The 21,518-nt window shown below is 31.2% G+C and overlaps 1 protein-coding gene across 5 annotated transcripts in view; it reads left to right on the top strand.

The window, feature by feature from the left end:
• Positions 1–21,518, top strand: part of SLC37A1 (solute carrier family 37 member 1) — a 141,484-nt gene that overhangs the window by 26,366 nt on the left and 93,600 nt on the right. For 4 of the 5 annotated variants that reach the window (XM_051984814.1, XM_051984815.1, XM_051984817.1 and 1 more), the window contains exon 2: positions 6,446–6,689. In XM_051984814.1, coding sequence (XP_051840774.1) covers positions 6,634–6,689 — 56 coding nt within the window. In that variant the 5' untranslated portion in view covers positions 6,446–6,633. Of the gene's footprint in view, positions 1–4,963; positions 5,220–6,445; positions 6,690–21,518 lie in introns of those variants that run through there. The other variant, XM_051984816.1, reaches the window with a different exon arrangement.

The following is a 21,518-nucleotide window of genomic DNA, read 5'->3' as shown; positions in this document are numbered from 1 at the left end:
AATTGGAAACTAAATAATCTCATCTTAAAGAATGAATGGGGGAAACAGCAAATCATAGACACAATTAATAATTTCATCCAAGAGAATGACAACAATGAGACAACATACCAAAATTTGTGGGATACAGCCAAAGTGATAATAAGAGGAAATTTTATGTCTCTAGAGGCTTATTTGAATAAACTAGAGAAAGAAAAGGTCAATGAATTGGGCTTGCAACTTAAAAAAGCTAGAAAAAGGCCAAATTAAAACCCCCCAATCAAATACTAAATTTGAAATTCTAAAATTAAAAGGAGAAATTAATAAAATTGAAAGTTAAAAAAAACCTATTGAATTAACAAATAAAACTGAGAGTTGGTTTTGTGGGAAAAAAAATAGATAAACCTTTGGTAAACTTGATTAGAAAAAGGAAAGAGGAAAATCAAATTGTTAGTCTTAAAAATGAAAAGGAAGAACTTTCCACCAATGAAGAAGAAATTAGAGCAATAATTAGGAGTTACTTTGCCCAACTTTATGCCAATAAATTTGATAACCTAAATGAAATGAATGACTACCTTCAAAAATATAAGCTGACCAGATTAATAGAGGAGGAAGTAAATTGCTTAAATAGTCCCATTTCAGAAAAAGAAATGGAACAAACTCTTCATCAACTCCCTAAGAAAAAATCCCCTGGACCAGATGGATTTACGTGTGAATTCTACCAAACATTTAAAGAACAATTAACTCCAATATTATATAAACTATTTGAAAAAATAGGGAATGAAGGACTCCTACCAACTTCCTTTTATGACACAGACATGATACTGTTATCTAATCCAGAGATTAGAACAGAGAACAGAGAAAGAAAATTATAGACCAATCTCCCTAATGAATATTGATGCTAAAATCTAAAATAACATATTAGCAAAAAAGATTACAGAAAATCATGCCCAGAATAATACACCATGATTAAGTAGGATTTATACCAGGAAGGCAGGGCTAGATCAGTATTAGGGAAACTATTAGCATAATTGACTATATCAATAACCAAATTAACAAAAACCATATGATCATCTCAATAGATGCAGAAAAAGCATTTGATAAAATCCAACATCCATTCCTATTAAAAACACTTGAGAGTATAGGAATAAATGGACTTTTCCTTAAAATAGTCGTAGAAGAAAATACTATATAATAGTATTTTATATATACTATATAAATATAATACTATATAATATGTACTATAATATACTATATTATGTATAATACTATATAATACTTACCATCAGTAAGTATATATAGCATATATAATATATAAGTAGCATATATAATGGGGATAAATTGCAACCATTCCCAATAAGATCAGGAGTGAAACAAGGTTGCCCTCTATCACCATTACTATTCAGTATTGTATTAGAAATGCTAGCTTCTGCAATAAGAATCGAAAAAGAGATTAAAGAAATTAGAGTAGGTAATGAGGAAACCAAATTATCACTTTTTTCAGATGATATGATGTGTACACTTAGAGAACTCCAGAGATTCTACTAAAAAGCTATTAGAAATAATACACAACTTTAGCAAAGTTGCAGAATACAAAATAAATCCACATAAATTATCAGCATTCTTATATATCACTAACAAAATCCAACAGTTAGAGTTACAAAGAGAAATTTCATTTAAAGTAACTGCCAATAGTATAAAATATTTGGGAATCTACCTTCCAAGGGAAAGTCAGGAACTATATGAGTAAAACTACAAAACATTTTCCACACAAATAAAGTCAGATCTAACCAACTGGAAAAATATTAAGTGCTCTTGGGTAGATCGAACAAATATAATAAAGATGAAAGTAATACTTGAACTAATCTATTTATTTAGTGTTATACCAATCAGACTCCCAAAAAACTATTTTAGTGACCTAGAAAAAAATAACAACAAAATTCACTGGAAGAACAAAAGGTCAAGAATTTCAGGGGAACTGATGGGAAAAAAAATCAAATGAAGGTAACTTAATTGTACCAGATCTAAAACTACATTATAAAGCAGTGGTCACCAAAACCATTTGGTATTGGCTAAGAAATAGACTAGCCGATCAATGGAATAGGTTAGGTTCACAGGACAAAATAGTCAATAACTTTAATAATCTAGTGTTTGACAAACCCAAAGACCCCAGCTTTGGGGATAAGAATTTACTGTTTGACAAAAACTGCTGGGAAAATTGGAAATTAGTATGACAGAAACTAGGCATTGACCCACACTTAACACTGTACACCAAGATACGGTCAAAATAGGTTCATGATCTAGGCATAAAGATGAGATTATAAATTAATTAGAGGAACATAGGATAGTTTACCTCTGAGACCTGTGGAGGAGGAAAGAATTTATGACCAAAGAAGAACTAGAGATCGTTATTGATCACAAAATAGAAAATTTTGATTATAACAAATTGAAAAGCTTTTGTGCAAACAAAACTAATGCAGACAAGATTAGAAGGGAAGCAATAAACTGGGAAAACATTTTTACAGTCAAAGATTCTGATAAAGGCCTCATTTCCAAAATATATAAAGAATTAACTCTAATTTATAAGAAATCAAGCCATTCTCCAATTGATAAATGGTCAAAGAATATGAACAGACAATTTTCAGATGAAGAAATAGAAACTATTTCTAGCCACATGAAAAGATGCCCTAAATCATTACTAATCAGAGAAATGCAAATTAAGACAACTCTGAGATACCACTACACACCTGTCAGACTGGCTAGAATGACAGGAAAAAATAATGCTGAATGTTGGAGGGGATGTGGAAAAACTGGGATACTGATACATTGTTGGTGGAATTGTGAATACATCCAGCCATTCTGGAGAGCGATTTGAAACTATGCTCAAAAAGTTATCAAACTGTGCATACCCTTTGATCCAGTAGTGATTCTACTGGGCTCATATCCTAAAGAGATCTTAAAGGGGGAAAAGGGACACATATGTGTAAAAATGTTTATGGCAGTCCTTTTTGTAGTGGCTAGAAACTGGAAATTGAATGGATGCCCATCAATTGGAGAATGACTGAATAAGTTGTGGCATATGAATGTTATGGAATATTATTGTTCTGTAAGAAATGACCAGCAGGATTATTTCAGAAAGGCCTGGAGAGGCTTATATGAACTTTTGCTGAGTGAAATTAGCAGGACCAGGAGATCATTATATACTTCAACAACAATACTATATGAAGATCAATTCTGATGGACTTGGCTCTCTTCAACAATGAGATGAACCAAATCAGTTCCTCTTGTTCAGTAATGAAGAGAACCAGTTACACCCAGAGAAAGAATTATGGGAAACGAGTATGAACCATAACATAGCATTTCCACTCCCTCTGTTTTTGTCCACTTGTATTTTTGATTTCCTTTTCAGGTTATTTTTTACCTTATATCTAAGTCTGATTTTTCTTATGCGACAAAATAACTGTATGGATATGTATACATATGTTATATTTAAAATTTATAGGTCTTTAGAAGTATCTCTGAAAACAGCTACACAGTACCATCTCTGAAGCCTTAGACTAATATGTGTGACTAATAGACTAATTTTTGATCAAAAAAGCCTAGACAACATCTTTCAAGAAATTATTGAGGAAAACCATCCTGATATTCTAGAACAGGAGAGTAAAATAGAAATTGAAAGAATCTATCAATCACCTTCTGAAAGAGATGCCAAAATTAAAACACCCAGGAATATTATAACCAAATTCCAGCGCTCCCAGATCAAGGAGAAAATATTGCAGGCAGCCAGAAAGAAACAGTTCAAATATCATGGAACCACAGTCAGGATAACATGAGATTTAGCACTTTCTACTTTAAGGGATTGGAGGCCTTGGAATATGATAATCTACAGGGCAAAGGAACTAGGGTTATAACCAAGAATCACCTACCAATAAAACTGTGTATGATCCTTCAAGTAGAAAAATGGATATTCAGTGAAATAGAGGATTTTCAAGCATTCCTCATAAAAAGACCAGAACTGAGTAGAAAATTTAACTTATAAATACAAAATTTAAGAAAAATATAAAAATATAACAGGAAAGGAAAACCACAAGGCATTTAATAAGATTAAATTTTGTATTCCTACTACATGGGGAAGATATTACTTGTAACTCATAAAAACTTTTAGGATAGTTAGAAGGCATGTATATAAATATTAGGCATACATGTGACTTGAATATAATGAGATGCTATTTTAAAACTAAAGGGATGAGAAAAAGGAATGCAGAAAAGAGTAAAAAGGTAAGGGGAAAAGGAAAGGGAAAATTTGGAGTAAATTATTATGTCATATAAAAGATGCATGAAAGAGCTTTTATAGTAATAGGGAAGACAGAGAAAGAAAATTCCCGGGAATGCTTGAATCTTATTCTCATCAGAATTTGCTCAAAGATGGAATTCCAATTGAATATAGAAATCTATTTTACCCTATAGAAAAATAGGAAGGAAAAGAGGTAAGTGAAGGATAGAGTGCTTAGCAAAGAAAGAATGGTTTGGGGTAGGCAGTCGTCAGAAACAAAACACTTTTGAGGAGGTACAGCTGTAAAGAGAGAGAGAATAGAATAAACAGGGAGGGAAATAACATGGGGGGAAATTCAGTTAGCAATCATCATAGCTGTGAGAAAAAAAATTTTTGAAGCAAGCTTCTTTGATAAAGGCCTCATTTCTCAAACCTATAGAGAAATTGATCAAATGTGTAAATATAAAAGCATTCTCCAATTGACAAATGATCAAAAAATAATGAAGTCAGTTTTTAGATGAAGTAATCAAAATTATCTATAGCCATATGAAAAATGCTCTACATGATGATTTCAGAAAACCCTGGAGAGATTTACATGAACTGATGCTAAGTGAAGTGAATAGAACTAAGAGAACATGACAAGATTATGTGATGATCAATTGATAGATGTGACTCTACAACAATGAGATGATTCAGGTCAATTCCAATAGACTTGTGAGGGAGAAAGCCATCTGCATCCAGAAAGAGGACTGTGGAGACTGAACACAACATAGTATTTTCATCTTTTTTGTTGTTGTTTTCTTGCTTTTTTTTTCCTTTTTTATCATTTTTTTTCCATTTTGATCTGTTTTTTTCTTGTGCAGCATGATAAATGTGGAAATATATATGGAAGAATCACACATATTTGGCATATATTGGATTGTTTGCTGTCTAGGGAGAAGGGAAGGAGAAGGATTTGGGCTTTGCAAGGGTAAATGTTGAAAACTATCTTTGCATATGTTTTGAATAATAAGAGTGATTATTATTTTTAAATGTTCTGAAACATTATTGATTGAAGAAATCCAAATTAAAACAATTCTGAGATACTATTTCTCACCTATTAGATTGACTAATAGGACAGAAAAAGAAAATGACAAATGTGGGAGTGGGTATAGAAAAAATGAGATACTAAGCATTATTAGTGAAGTCATAAACTAATTCAGCTGTTATGTAGAACAATTTGGAACTGTGTCCAAATATTTATCACAGCTCTTTTCTAGTAGTAAAGAATGGGAAATTGAGGGATACCCATCAATTGAAGAATGACAGAACAAGTTGTAATATACAATTTTGCTGGAATACTATTGTGTTATAAGAAATGATGAATTAAATGTTCTCACAAAAATCTGGAAAGACTTACATGAACTGATCATGCAAAGTAAAGTGAGTAGAACCTAGAGAACATTATACACCATAATAACAATATTGTGAATATTGTGAATGACCAACTTTATAAGACGTGCGATGAAAAATGCTTTCCATTCCCAGAGAAAGAACTGGTGGAGTATGAATACACATCCAAGCATGCTTTTTTTTTCACTTTGTTTTTCTTGGGTTTAATTTTGGTCCACATTTTCTTTTACAAGACTAATACAAAAGTATGTTTTGTATGACAACACAGGTAGAGCCCTTATCAAATTGCTTGCTTTCTTGATGACAGGGAAGGAAAGAGGAAGAGAATTTGGAATTTGGCTTTTACAAATGAATGTTGAAAATTATTTTACATGTAATTGGGGAAATTACTACCCCCAATGTACTAAAATTAAAAAAGAACAAAAATAACCCATCTAGTTATAATCTAAGATTATATATATAAATAAATAAAATTATTTTTTAAAATATTTTTTTAAAACCTAAATTGTTTATTTACAAATTATGATACTCTGCCTTATAAAGTGCTGTAGGCATAATGAAAAAAGATTTAGAGAGTTGGTTCAATCTAAGAGGATCCCTTTCAGCTCTAAAATTCGATGACTTATACTGAATTATTATCTAGCATTTCTGTCATTTGGGGGATTATAATTTGAATTATTTCATTTTGGGAAAGCACAAGGTATCATTTAGGTGTGAAATAATAACAAAACTTGTCATGTTAAGACCCACAACACTACACAGTTAAAATACTTGATTTTTCACAACCTTTTATTCTTTTTTTAGAGTCCAGAATCATCAACTGAAAGAGCAAGAAAAACAAGATATCAGAGAAAAGGCCTACTCAGCAGGACATTTTTACAGAAATTTTTCAACCCCCACATTAGAAGGAATAACTTGGATTAAGAAGTAGACATTATTTTGTAAACCATTCTATTTTGTGGCCTAAACTCTTCAATTAGCTGTACAGGTAAATGGCTTCACTTCCTACTGGAATCCGTTTTATCACTTCATTCACAAGAGATCAGTGGTAAGTTCTGAATGACTTTGGTCTAATTTAATAGTAATCAAACTTTTCAAATCTCAAACATTTTAAAGTCAAAAATTTTTTTAAAACACCAGGTGATAGTATTAATATTAGTGTCAATCGATTGAGAAATTTGTTGTTATTGTTGTCTAGAGAAAGATAAATAGAACATAATGCATAGTATTCATAACTGTGAATATGAATAGGATGAACTCAACAATAAAATGGAATTGGAAGTCAGAATGAATTAGAAAAACAGTTTTGTTTTGTTTTTTTTGTTTTGTTTTTTTTGTTTTTGCTTTTACAAGAAACATACTTGAAATGGAAAGACAAAAAATATTTAAAATTGGGATTGGAGCAGAATCTTGAATGCTAAAGTTCAAAAAGTAAGGGTGGCAAACGTCATTTCAAACAGAGCAAAAGCAAAAACAAACCTAATTAAGCCTAATTAAGAAAGCTAATTAGAAAGCTTAATTTTGCTAAAAGGTACCATACATATGAAAGTAATGTCAATATTAAATATATGCATCAAATGGAATAGCATTCACATTCCTAAAAGAAAACTTAAGTAAGGGAGGGAAAAATTGGAACACAAGGTTTTTCAAGGGTCAATGTTAAAAAATTATCCTTGTATATGTTTTGAAAATAAAAATGTCAATTAAAAAAAATTAAGTGAGTTGCAGGAGGAGGTAGACAATAAAGTTATATTAGGAGGGTACTTCAATCTATTCTTTTCAGAAATAGATAAATATAAACATTAAATAAACAAACAAATATGATGAGTACAATTTTAGAAAAGTTAGATATGATGAACTTCTGGGAAAAAATTGAATGGAAATTTTTAAAAAGAATATCTTTTTCTTAATTATAAATAGCACCTTCACAACAATTGATTATGTATTAGAACATTGAAAACCTCACAAAAGAAAAATATGGAATACAACCTTTTCAGATTGTAATGCAAGAAAAGTGACACTCAATAGAGAAGCTTGGAAGCATTAATCAAAAATTAATTGGAAACTAATTCTAAGGGATGAGTGGGTAAAGAGCCAAATATGGAGACAATCAATAATTTCATTAAAGATGATAATAATAATGAAACATACAAAACTGTGGGTGCAACTAAAGTGGGGGAATTTTATATTTCTAAATGCTTACATCAATAAAGATAGAAAGAGCAGATCAATAAATTTTGCATGCAACTAAAAAGAGTTAGAAAAATAACAAATTAAAATCTTCCAATAAGCATCAAAGCAGACATCTTAAAAATCAAAAGAGCAATTAATAAAATTGAAATTTTGCCAATGAATAAAATTGGGAGCTAGTTTTATGAAAACAAAAAGAAATTCAATAAAGCATTGGTTAATTTAATTTAGAAAAAGAAGAAAATGAAATTTCCAGTATCAAAAACAAAAAGGATTAATGAAAAGAAAACCATCAATGAAAAGATAACTAAAACTAATATTTGTTTTGCCTAGTTATATCCCAATAAATCTATTAACGTGAAATGGATGAATATTTACAAAAATATAAATTTGCAAAAATATAAATAACAGAAGACAATATAGAATATTTAAATAAACCTATTTAAAAAAAAAAAATCTACCCATGAATTAGTTTCCTAAGAAACAAATCCCTAGACCAGATTGATTTATAAGTAAATTCTACCAAACATTGAAAAAAAAACAATTCTAATCCTATACAAAAACTTGGAGGAGAGAGAAAAAATGTAAAAAAGGAATCCTACCAAATTTCCCCTATAGCACAAATATAGTTTTGATACTTAAACCAATGAAAGCAAAAACAAAGAAAGGAAAGTATAGATCAGTTTTCCTAATAAGGAACTGGTCAAATGGGACTGCATGACTCCATAAGACATATAGAAATAATTAAACAAGGTCAAAAATTTGAAACAGAAAAAATATGAATATTTCATAGTAAAAACAACTGATTTAGAAAAGAAATTAAGGAGAGACAATTTGAATATCACTGGGTTACCTGAACATCATGAACAACAACCAAAAATATATATATTTTAAGACATGATAAAAGAAAACTACCCAAAGGACCAGAAATTGAAATAATCCACTGGTTACCTATTGAAAAAAAAACCAAAATAAATTCTCAGGAAAATTATAGTCAAAATCCAGAACTCCCAGTCCATGGGGGATTAAATATAACAATAGCCAGAAAGATAGAACTCAAGTACACCAGAGACACAATCAAGATCACATAAAATTTATTAGTCACTATCGATCACAAAAAAAAAAAAATGGAAGATAATATTGCTGAAGGGAAAAGATCTAGCCTTACAACCAAGAATAGCCTATCCAACACAATTGAGTATAATCCTACAACAGGGAAAATGAATCTTTAATGAAATAAAGGACTTTTAAGCATTTCCAATAAAAGAAAGCTGGTTAGAAAAATTTGATACATAATACACAGAGGTCAAGAAAAGCATAAGATGATAAACATGTATGAAAAAGAATAATAATTAATGTCAATAAGAGACTAAATAAGGTAAAATTTTATATTTTCATATGAAAAGATATGTGTAATCCTTAAAAACTTTATGACTATGAAGGTTCATAGAGGGATTTTAAGGTAGCTTGAGTGTGAGTCTATTTAGATCATCTCAAAAGAAGAATTAAAAAGGTGGAAAGAGGAATGCTTTGGCAGAGGAGGGAAGGGAGAGGAATAATGACAGAAATTATCCCAAATAAATTGGTTGCACAAAGAGGCTTTTCTAAAATAAGGAGGGGACAAGGGTGTCAGCAAGCAGCCCTTGGACTTGATTCTCATCTGAACTGATTAAAATAGGGAAGAGAACACATATATACACATAAAACTGGTTAGAGAAATACATCTTACCCATCAGAGAAATAGGGGAAGGTTAAGAGAAAGGAGAAGAATAAAAATGAACACAACTTAAGGAATATATTAGTCAGAAGCAAGCAGAAAAAGTCAGGGATGGAAAGAGGAAGAAATGTAAAAAAGAAAATAGAAGGAAAATATACAGATAATAATCATAGTGAGTGTTAGTGGGAAGGACTTACCCATACCATGGAAGAGGATAGTAGAATGCATTAGAAACCATAATTTAAAGATAAAGATAAAGATAAAAGAAGTAAACAAGAATTAAAATAAGGACTGGAGAAGAATCTATTACACTTCAGCTGCAGTGAAAAAAGGAAGAGTTAGTAATCATCCTCTCAAATAATAGCAAAAAAAAAAAAAGCTTAATTAAAAAAGATGATTAGGGAAACTAGATTTTGCTAAAAGGTAACCTAGACAATAAATTAATATCAGTAGAATATATGCACTTAATGACATAGCAACCAAATTCTTCCAGGAAAAATGAAATGAGTCACAGGAAGAGATAGCAATAGAAGGGGACTTCATTTTACCATTTCTCAGACTTAGATAGATGGAACTATAAAATAAAGAAGAAAGAAATTGATGTGATGATAGAATTTTAGAAAAGTTTACTATAATAGAGTTCTACTGAACATGAATAGGAATAGAAAGAGTATACTTTTTTTCTCAGTTGTGCACAGCACCTTCATAGAAACTGACCATGCATGAATCTCAAAAGCAAATGCAGAAATATCAAATGCATCTTTTACCAGGGATATATATAACAATATACACAATAATATTTTGTTCAAGTTGTTGGAAACTAAATCACTTAATCCCATAGAATAACATGTCATAGGAACAATCAATAATATTATTAAATCTAATAATAAAAATGATAACACATAAAAAAATTGTGAGGTAAATCCAAAGCAGTACAAGGAGAAATTTTACATCTGTAAATATTTTAATCAATAAAAGATATGTAGAACAAATCAGTTATCTGAATATGCAACTTTTTAAAAGCTGAAAAGCATCATATTTAAAAATTCGATTTACAACACATGGTATGTTCACTTCTTTTTTTGTTGTTTGTTTTTATATCTCTCCTGTTTTTTTTTCCCTTTTGCTCTGATTTTTCTCTCAAAAGATGGTTCATAAAGTAATGTGTACTAAAGATAAATAAATTTACCAGAATAAAAATAAAAATGATTTAAACACCAAAATAAAAATCTTGAGAATCAAATGTGAGATTAACAAAATTGAAAATAAAAGTCCCATTTAACAAATAAATAAAATGAGAATGTGTTTTTTAATAAAATAGATAAGCTAATAGTTAATTTGATTTTTCAAAAAGAAAAAAAATTATCAGTATCAAAAATGGAAAAGGTGAATTCAGAACCAATGAAGAAAAAAGTAAAAACAGTTATTAGAAGCCATTTTATCCAACTTAATGGATAGTTATATGTTATGGGAGCAACTTACTAGTGGCTGCTGGGTGTTACAGGAGCCATGTGCCAGTAGTGGCTGTGGGGGATCTAATTCTGACCAGCAGAATAGATCCCTTTACATAAGAGGATGACAACAATTCAAGGAGACTTAAAGACAGTTGCATTCTCTGACTCTCCTCTTCCTTCTTGCCTTTAATTTATTTCATTCCCAATTCACAAGCAACATCTGTGTTAGTAAAGGCTGATTTGCAGTTCATTTAAGTGTGTTATGATTCACAGCTTTGGGAGCTTTTGGAAGAACTGACTACCCCTTTATGGTACTGTCTGTTTTAACTCTTTACAGGCTTCCTGGGTTTCCCATTTAGGCATGGTCCTCAACAGTTATATTTTAAAAATATTAACTGAATGTTTTGTAAATAAAAAGCTATTTTTAAAAAAATGGGAATAGAAAAAAAATTAACTGAGCACTCTCTTTGAAAAATATTAAGAAAATCATAAACAAATTTCTAAAAAACAAACTTTAAAACTAGATGGACTTGCAAGTGAATTTTATGAAATATTTTTTAAATAGTTAATTTTAGTACTAGGTAAACTTTTTTTTAAAAAATAGTTAAAGAAGGAGTACCATAAAATTCCTTCTATTTGACTGACATGCTCTTGGTACTTAAACCAAAGAGAATCAAATTAGAAAAAGTAACCATAGACCAATTTCCTTAATGAATATTGAAGTACAAATTTAAAAAAAAAAATGCTAGCAAAGAGTAAATATGTGTCTTGAAGAGCATACAATATAACCAAGCTAGATCTATATTAGAAATGCTAAGTTGGTTCCATATAAGGAAAATTATAATCACAATTGATCACATTAATAAAAATATCATTTGTTATGGGCCAGAACTTGAAACAAGGTGCTAAGTCACTGGAATTGATAGACAGAATGCTTATGTACTTAGTTCACACCTTTAGAGTTCACACCTTTAAGAGAGTTCACTTTTTAGAGTTCACATCTTTAGAGAGCATATATAAGCTAGGAGCCTCAACTAGGATTGACTTCAGGAGATTCACAAGTCAGAAGCCCACAAGACCACTCTGGGAGGAGGAGTCAGATTCATTCCAACTTCCACCTTTGTGCTGACTGGAGGCTTTGAATTTAGAGAGATATAGAGGCTGAAACTAGAAGAGACAAAGGACTAGTGGCAAGAGCTCTTGGAACCAAGGAGAGAGATAGGCCTCTGAGAAAGCTAGCCGGGCCCAAGGAAGGGCAAGACTTGGACTTAAATCCCTAGCTGCATTTGAGGTGATTATTACCTTGAACTGAAATGAAGGCTGCCTCCAGAAGCCCCCCGAGAAATCTGCTCACAGAGAACTTTATATTTTAAAGAACATTATAATCATTAAAAGTATATGATTATTTTAATACATGTAGATGAATAAAACATTTCTGTTAAACAACAACAACAACTTTGGAATAAGTGGAACTTTCATTAAAATAATGAGCAGTATCTATCCAAAACCAAGACTGTTGGAAACCTTTCTAATCAGATCAGGAGTGCAGCAACAATATTTATTACAAATATTGTACTACAGTGATACAGGAAAAAGAATTAAGCATAGACAAAAGGGGGGGAAATTGTGGTTTTTTTGCAGATGATATGATAATTTCCTTAAAGAAAGAGTCAACTAAAAAATTAATTGAAATAACAATTTCAATAATGTTGCATGATATAAAATGAATCCCCAGAAATCATCCCCATTTCTAGATATTATAAACAAAATCCAATAAGAAGAAATAGTAAGATAATTCTATTTTAAATAGCTACAGACAATATGAAATGCTTGGTGTTCTGTGTCTCAAGAGACAAGAAATTAAAGGAACACACTACACACAATGGGAAAACAGGTTTGTTAATGTTGTCTTAACAGATGTGAACTAATTCAACCATTCTAGCAGTCAATTAAGAACTATTCCCCAAAAGCTATTAAATTGTGTGCATTTGATCCACTGATACTATTAGTAGGTCTAAACACGAAAGAGATCAAAGACAAGAGGGACTTGTGTCCCAAAATATTTATAACAATTATTGTTATAGTGACAAAGAATAGGTAACTAAGAAGATGATCACTGATTGACAAATGACTAAACAAGGTATGGTGATTTTTGTTCTATAAGAAATTATAAAGGGGAGAATTTTTTTTAAATTAAAAAATTTAAAGATTTGTATGAATTATTTCAAACATCACAGCAATATTGTAAAGGTAACCAACACAAAAGGTTTAGTAAGTTTGGCCAATCCAGTGATCCACCATAATTTTAAAGGACTTAATAAAAAAGTTTTATCCACCTCATAATGTATATAGAGTGCAGATTGAAGCATATTTTTTTTCTTTTTCTTTTTTTCCCCTTCAGAACATGGCTAATGTAGATAAATGTTTTTCATGACTTCATATGTTTAAGAGATATTGTATTTCTTGCCTTCTCCATGGGTGCAGAAGGGTGTATCAATTATTTATTTTGCTAATTTCCAATTACATATTAATTTCATTGGTTATCAATCAATAGAATTGTGGGCCTCATGCAGTCCATGAATTGCATGTTTGACATCTTTGATCTATAGTACATTAAAAAACAACAACAACATTTCCCCTTTTATCTCTTTTAATTAAATCTATTTTTATTACTTTACCTGTGATCACTATTGATACTCTTTCATTTTTTTTTTTTGTTGAAGCATATTAGATTTCACTTCTGGATACTTATTTTATCTATCTGTCAATTTTTTTTTCCAAATGTGCTTCTTGTAAACAAAATATTGTTGGATTCTACTTTCTAATCCATTATGTTATCCTTTTCTGTTTTATGAGTGAACTTTTCCCATTCATGTAATATTCTCTTTAAAATGTATTGTTCTCTAGGAGCAAGTGTTTTTTGCGGGGCTTCTGGAGGCAGCCTTCCTTTCAGTTCAGTAATTGCTCCAAATGCAGCCAGGTGTTAAAAGTCCAAATCCTTTATTGTCTCTTTCCAAATCTTGCCTCCTTTCCTGCAGCCCACTTAGCTTTCTTAGAGGCCTTCTGTAGTCTTGATTCCCAGAGCTTGAACTCTGGCTTCTGAATCTCCCTCACTGAATCCTGGTTGAGGTTCCTAGCTTATATATGCTCTCTTAAAGGTGTGAATCTTTTAGAACTCTAGTAAGTACTAAGTACATGTACTGAGTTAGAGAACTGTTAAATACCATGCTAAATAATCATTGTCTCTATCAATTCCACTGACTTAGCACCTTGTTTCAATCCTTTATTTCAAGTTCAGAGTTCTGTGCCATAATACATTCACATTCACAATTGGAGACCATTAATTATTTCCCTCTATCTTATTGTTTTATAATTTTTCTTTAATTTGTTTCTTGTCCCACCTTTATTTTTTATAAAATGTGGTGAAAGAGAAGAAATATTTTTAGAACCATCATTCTAGGCTAAATGTAATCAGTCTCTCTTCTCCTACCCTTCTTCTCTTGCCACTCAGAACCCAATCACACTTATTCTCGTCTTGATTCAATGTTAATAATGTGAGGTAACTTTTAAAATTGTGAAAGCAAAACAAAATCACTTTTAGCTATGTATTTATACACTACCTTTATGATATGTCTCCTTCATCTCTACCTTTTAGCTTCCATGACTTCTTTTGTGCCTTAGATAGTCTCATTTTCTGTAAGTTTTTGATTGTACAGTTGATACCAGTGCCTTCTCTTTCAGATTACCTCTGATGTACCCTGTATATATCTTGTTTGTGTATAGTTGTTTTCATGTTACCTCCTCTATTAGAATATGAGGTCCTTCATGTTAAGAACTATTTTTTCCCTTTTCCATATCACTAGTACTAAGTACAATGCCTAATACATAGTAAATACTTAATATGTTTTTGTTGACTTAATTCCTATGAATAGAAATTTACATATTAGTAATACCTAGAACTACAAGGAAGGTAACAGTTTCAGAATAAATACTGACAGTTGGGGGAAAATGCCTCCCAAGATAATCTGCTAACATTATGAATTATGAGTACACAGCAAAAAACAAAAAAACAAAAAACAAAACAAAACAAAACAAAAAAAAAAAAAAAAAAAAACCAGAAATCTGGAATCAGTATAAGCACCTGGACCTTCAGGATAGGGTTCTTGGTCATTCCATTTACTGACCTACTTTCATGGAACATTGGGACATTTGACCCAAAAGTGCCCAGCAAGATTTCATTATTATCTGTGATGTAAAACACAGCATTTTACACTAGGGAGTAGGGAGTAGAACAGCAAGTTCAATAATGTTGAAAGTTAGCCATACACTGACATTCTTACCAGAAAATTATGTGTTTAAGTGGACATTACTACAACTGTGGTAGCAGCAGTATCTACTAGAGTATCTGCTACTGGGAATAACTGAATTTCCATATAATTATTTTCCTTTTCTTTTCTTTTCTTTTTTTTTTTTTTTTTTTTTGGTGAGGCAATTGGGATTAAGCGATTTGCCCAGGAGTTATACAGCTAGGAGGTGTTAAGTGTTTGAGGCTGGATTTGAACTCAGGTTCTCCTGACTTCAGGAAGAGTTGATACTCTATCAACTGCACCATCTAGTTGCCCCTTATATAATTATTTTTCATTTTAATTTGTGTATTTAAAAATATTCTTCTGAAAAGGGGTCCATAGATTCACTAGACTGTCAAAATGACCAGAAAGACATTAAGACTACATGGAATGGAACATAAAAAGATGAATCCATGAATTTCCCTCAGATCTGATGGGTGCCTTAAAGGTTTACAAATTAACATAGCCCTTTCATTCAACACACCTTTTGGATCAACACTTTTCCATGTGGAAATGGGAAGGAGGGCTCTAATTGAACAAGTAACTATATTCTTGCTGAGTATCCTTTCCATGAAATTTTTAATTTCTCTCTCCCTTCCTCCCTCTCTCTCTTTTGTTTGTCTCTCACATGTTTTCTGTAAGTTTTTCATTTTATCCTGATTAAAAACTGAGTCAGTTCTGCTCCACAACACTACTCAGGAGAATGATGAATCAAATACCATTTTGGCATGCTATGTTTTTTCTATTCTCATTGGTAAATTTCATTCACATTGGGCCAGCCTCCTTTAACCTATTAGGTAATCAGTAGCATATGTATCAATCCAAGACATTGTAAATTGGAGAAATTAAAGAAGAGTTTTTCTTTTTTCTTTGATATTCAACACAAGAAAAGTCCAGTGTCATATACTTGTGGTCACTCATAAAAGTGCATTTGTGGTAGGACTGACATAATAGTATCTCAATCTAGTTAATATCTCTTATAACCACTTACTAAGCAAAACTAAGATTACATCATATAATTCCCTAGGATCCATAATCTTATTCCCCTTAAATCAATGGGAAATCTTTCCTTTTCTCAAGAGAAGGGAACCATCCGGATCCACCCTGGAAGTAGAAGGAACTTAAAACAAAGAATAGAATACAAGTATCATTGTTCTCACATGCCTATTATTATTATTATTATTTGCTGAAGCAATTGGGTGACTTGCCCATGGTCACACAGCTAGGAAGTGTTAAGTGTCTGAGACCAGATTTGAACTCAGATCCTCCTGACTTCAGGGCTGGTGTGCTATCCACTGAGCCACCTAGCTGCCCCTATTATTTATTATTAAAAAATACTTGAATCACTTCTAGCACCAAATCAATCCTGTTTTGTTAAAGAGCTAGTCCAACAATGTGGTTCAAATTGTGGTGATACCCATCAACTGAAGAATAGCTGAACAAATTGTGGTATATGATTGTGGTAGAATCCTATTGTGCTATTAGAAATGATAGGCAGGATGTTCTCAGAAAAACTTGGAAGACTTACACGGAAGACTACATTAATGTAGAGTGAAATGAGCAGAACCAGAATAACATTGTACACAATAATAACAGTATTGTACAATGATCAACTATGAAAAATTTAGCTCTTCTAAGCACTTCAATGATCCAAGACAATTCTGAAAGATTTATGGTGAAAATTTCTATCTATCATCAGAGAAAGAACTGATAGAATCTGAATACAGATTGAAGCATCCTTTCTTTTTTAAACTTGATTTTTCTTGGAGTTCTTTTTTCTTGGAGGGAGTCATTGTTTTCTTTCACAACATGAGTAATATGGAAATATGTTTTGCATGATTGCACTTTTATACCCTATGTCAAATTGCTTGACTTCTCAGTAAGAGAGAGAAGAAACAGAGAAAGAATTTGAAACTGTACGTTTTTTAAATGAATGTTGAAAATTGTTTTTGCATGTAATTGGGGAAATTTTTAAATAAAGGGGGGAGATATCACAATTGTGATTTCATTAATATTTAAAACTGTCATGTGAAGAAACAATCTATACTAATATTAGTCAACTCTCTATAAGTTATTGAGAGTTGCCTATAGCCCTGAGAAGTTAAGCAATTTGCCAAGGCCCCACAATGTCTTAGGTTTTGGCTGATTATTTTCTGGAAATGCTCTAAAGGGTTCCTGAACTTTGAGATGTTATAGCAAAATCATTTTTAGAAAAAAGAAAATATGAATTTTCTGACCTTTTCTTTGATAAATGGATGTCAATAGTTTGCTACGTAGACAACAAAAACAAAAGCATCTTAATCTATCCTTCTAGTATAAGGTGAGATTTTTAACTAGGACTTGAATGAAGTCAGAAGGCATAAAGGAAGAGGGGAAAAAATTCAAGTATGAGGAACAAAAGTGAATCATTTTAATCTCCCTGTTCTTCTTAATATTCTTCATATTCATTAATTATTTTACAATCATATTTTGTATTATTCAGTTCTTTTTCTGCTATAATAAAATTTTTCTATAAATATTTATAAATAATATGTATCTTTCTATGTTTTATCCCTTGTGGCATTTGGCTCTGTATCAAAGAGAGTGGATATTTCAGTCACTATCTTACCATATTTCTAAATTGCTTTACAAAATTATTGGACCAATTTATACCTCCACCAAATATGCATTAGTGTACATTTGTTTTCATAAAACAGCAAACACTGACTTTTCCCACTCTTGGACATTCTTTGTCAATTTGCTTACTCTGAGGTGACACCTCAAAGTTGCTTTGTTTTACATGTTTTAGTGATTTGGAAGCAGTTTTTCATGTATTTGTTAATAGTTTGCAACTCTTCTTTTAAAAATGCTTTCTTTATATCCTTGTCTACTCATTCATTAGGTAATAACTTAAGGGAATTTCATATTTGCATTCCCTATATATTTTGAATATCAAAAAAGATGTTTTAAAAATGAGTAAGAGAGTATCTGCTTTTTGAAAGATATTCATGCAATATAGATAGCATTTTGGAATTGGATATTTAGAAATGTTTGTATCATTATGTGATTTTGTTTCCATAAATGAACTATACTCCATCTATTTTTAAAAGAACCTCCTCTGCACACTTTAAAAACATGGAAATATAATTTTCTAACTTGTTTTAAGAATTTTCCAATTTGTTAACATTTGGTAAAAATATAAACATGTAACACCTTTACATTTGTTTGTAAAATTTAACATTAACATCAGAGATGACAAGAAGTAACTAGCCATATTTAAAAAAAACTTTGCATAATTTGTAGATGGATTCAATCAAGATTATTTTGCAATTAATGCCATATATCTTCTGGGAGCTATTCTGAGAGCTGTAATTTTCAGATATGATAGCTATTGGCTCCAAGTATCAAAATACTGCTTGCTCATTTCTTTTACTAGTTAGACATGTGATCAAAAAATTTTGAAGATCAACAAGAGCTCTCATTCTAGTATTCTTTTTCTTTTCCATGTAGCCTTTAACAAGGGTATAAAAAGCATTTGAAAAAAAAGTGAAAATTTTAAAAAGCATTTTTTGAGAAATAGTATTTAAATGGTTCTCCTAATTCAATTAGCTGCATATTTCAAATTTTATTTTTGTCATTTAATGCTATGTGTGGCTTTTTTCCCTAAATATCACTTTGGAGATAATTTATAATAAGAATTTAGCCAACTGGCATAAAGAAACAGATATGAGCACATTAGTTGATCAGCAAGGATTTATTAAGCATATACTATATGCTAGGAACTATGCTAAGCACTAAGGATATTAAAAAAATTTTTAAGGAAAAGTAACTCCTATTCTCAAGGATTCCACAGTCTAATGGAGAAGACACTGTGCATACATATATACGTGAAATATACACAAGACAAAGGGGGATATCTCAGAGGAAAAATCTAGCTTTGTGGGGGGATTGGGAAAGGCATCTTGTAGAAGATACAATTTTAGGAATTTTAAGGACTTTAAGGAAGCCAGGGTAGTCAGTAAGAAGAAATGAAAGGGGAAATATTCCAGTCATAAGGGATTATAGAGAAAGTCCAGAGTATTTCTTAGAGAGGAATGAGGATGAATATCCTATGTAAATAATTTAAAACCTTTGTTTTCTATGCTTAAATGTCTATGATAGTGGAAAAAGAGAGGAGAGATGTTGTTCTGGATAAGTTGATATCTTTAAGAATCAAGAGTTTGTGTTGTGGACTTCTTTGGTTGATAAAGCCTCAGGACTCCTCAGCATCATGTTTTTAAATGCATAAAATAAAATAAATATAATTACAAGAAAATATAATTTTATTAATATAATTATTTTAAAAATTAAGTTCATAGACTCCAAGTTAAGAATCCCTTCCAGAGAACTGATCCAAAACTGTAACATATCTCACTAGTAAACTAGCTGTCAGACCTTCTTGGGATAATTTATTATGACTGATTCATATCTATTGATTGTGTTGTCCTGCCATGATTCTCTTGAATGACTTCCTTATCTCTAGACCTCATAAAAAGAAGTAAAACTAGGGCATTTGAATACATGACCTTTCAGGTTCTTACCAGTAGTAAATGCTTTTTATCCTTTGAGATGAGCCTTCTCTTTCCATAATGACCATAAAAAAAGAGAGGGAGTAAAGATCCTTAAAATTTGGTTTTGTTATGCCACAGTTTTCTTTAACTGTCCTGACTCAGTTTCCCTGTCTCAGTTTCCTTAACTGTTCTGTCTCTGACCCAGTAAAACTAAGGATTATTCGCTCTCGGGTTGTAAATTAGCAAGATAAAAGAGTAGCTCTCCTGACTCTTTTATGGATTTACAATATTCCTTTAGAATATTCCAAGACCAACCCATGATATCTTTACTTCTTTGTCTCTGGAATTTTTAGGTTTTATGGCTTCCCCTCCCTGATAAAAAAAAAACCTTCCCTCCCTTTCTCTTCTTTGTCTCCAAAAATGTATTTAAGAAGTTGTTGTTCCTTCATTCATGGCTGGAGAATGGCATCTGGCAGCTGTATGCTGGACGCTGGATTCTTTGGGTCCTCCAGCCCTGGGACCAATATGGATTCCTTGGTCCCAGTATACTTATCTCTGTCTGACTGGATAATCTGAGACGAGAGTCCTGTCCAGTCAATCTTACTCTCCCATTAATAAAATATTAAAAACTCTCTAATCTCTCTCCTGCCTCAGTTTCTCCGGCATTACAGTTTGATTTGATCCTTAAAATTTATTAAGAACTTTCTTAGCCAAGACTCTTTGAGAGGGAGATATACTTTGAGAGTGTGGGGATTAGTCTCATTTTACAAATGTGAAAACAAAAGTTCAAAAATTAAAGTGTTTTGTCTAAGCTCACAAAGGTTGTTTCTTAACTTAGGTCTTAATATTCCTTCCATTGTAGTTGCCTTAGTTATGCCTTTTACAATCTAAGTTCAATTTTCAGTTCAGTTCAATTCAATTAACCTTTAGTAAATAATCGCTATTTGCAATAAGCAAGACATTATGTGTTAGACTAAGTTACAAAGATTAAATAAAATGGAATTTCTGATATAATAGATTGCCCAAAGGTTGCATGACTTGACATTTTTTCAAATTTTAACTATTTTAAGTGTAATAGAGGAGTAGGCTATTTAAAGTAAATTTGTGATGAATCCCTTAGTAAAGCCAATAATCATGTATTTTTTATATGTTTTATAAATTCAGTTTTGTATGTATGGTATTAAAAATAACATATTCCTGAGTACATTCATTTTTAATGATATTTTATTTTTTCAAATACATGCAAAAATATTTTTCAGCATTTACCTTTGCAAAACCTTGTGGTTTTTCTCTCCTCTCTCCAAATTTTTCTCTCTCTTCTCTCCTCTTCCATTTCCCCAAGACAGCAAGTAATCTGATAGATTAAACATGTAAAATTCTTCTAAACATAATTTCATATTCATCACACTGAGCAAAAAAAAAAAAAATCAGATTAAAAGAAAAAACAAGCAGATGACAACAACAACAAAAGGGAAAATACTATGCTTTGATCCACACTGAATCTTCATGGTTCTCTCTCTGGATATGGATGGCTTTTTCTATTACAAGTTTACTAGAAATGCCTTAAATTACCTCATTATTAAAAAGAATCAAGTTCATCACGCTTGATTGTCATATAATCTCATTGTTACTATATACAAT

Source organism: Antechinus flavipes, chromosome 3 (assembly GCF_016432865.1).
Source record: "Antechinus flavipes isolate AdamAnt ecotype Samford, QLD, Australia chromosome 3, AdamAnt_v2, whole genome shotgun sequence".
Lineage (NCBI taxonomy): Eukaryota > Metazoa > Chordata > Mammalia > Dasyuromorphia > Dasyuridae > Antechinus > Antechinus flavipes.
The sequence above is the reverse complement of the archived record's forward strand: the minus strand, read 5'-3'. Positions and strand labels throughout refer to the sequence as shown.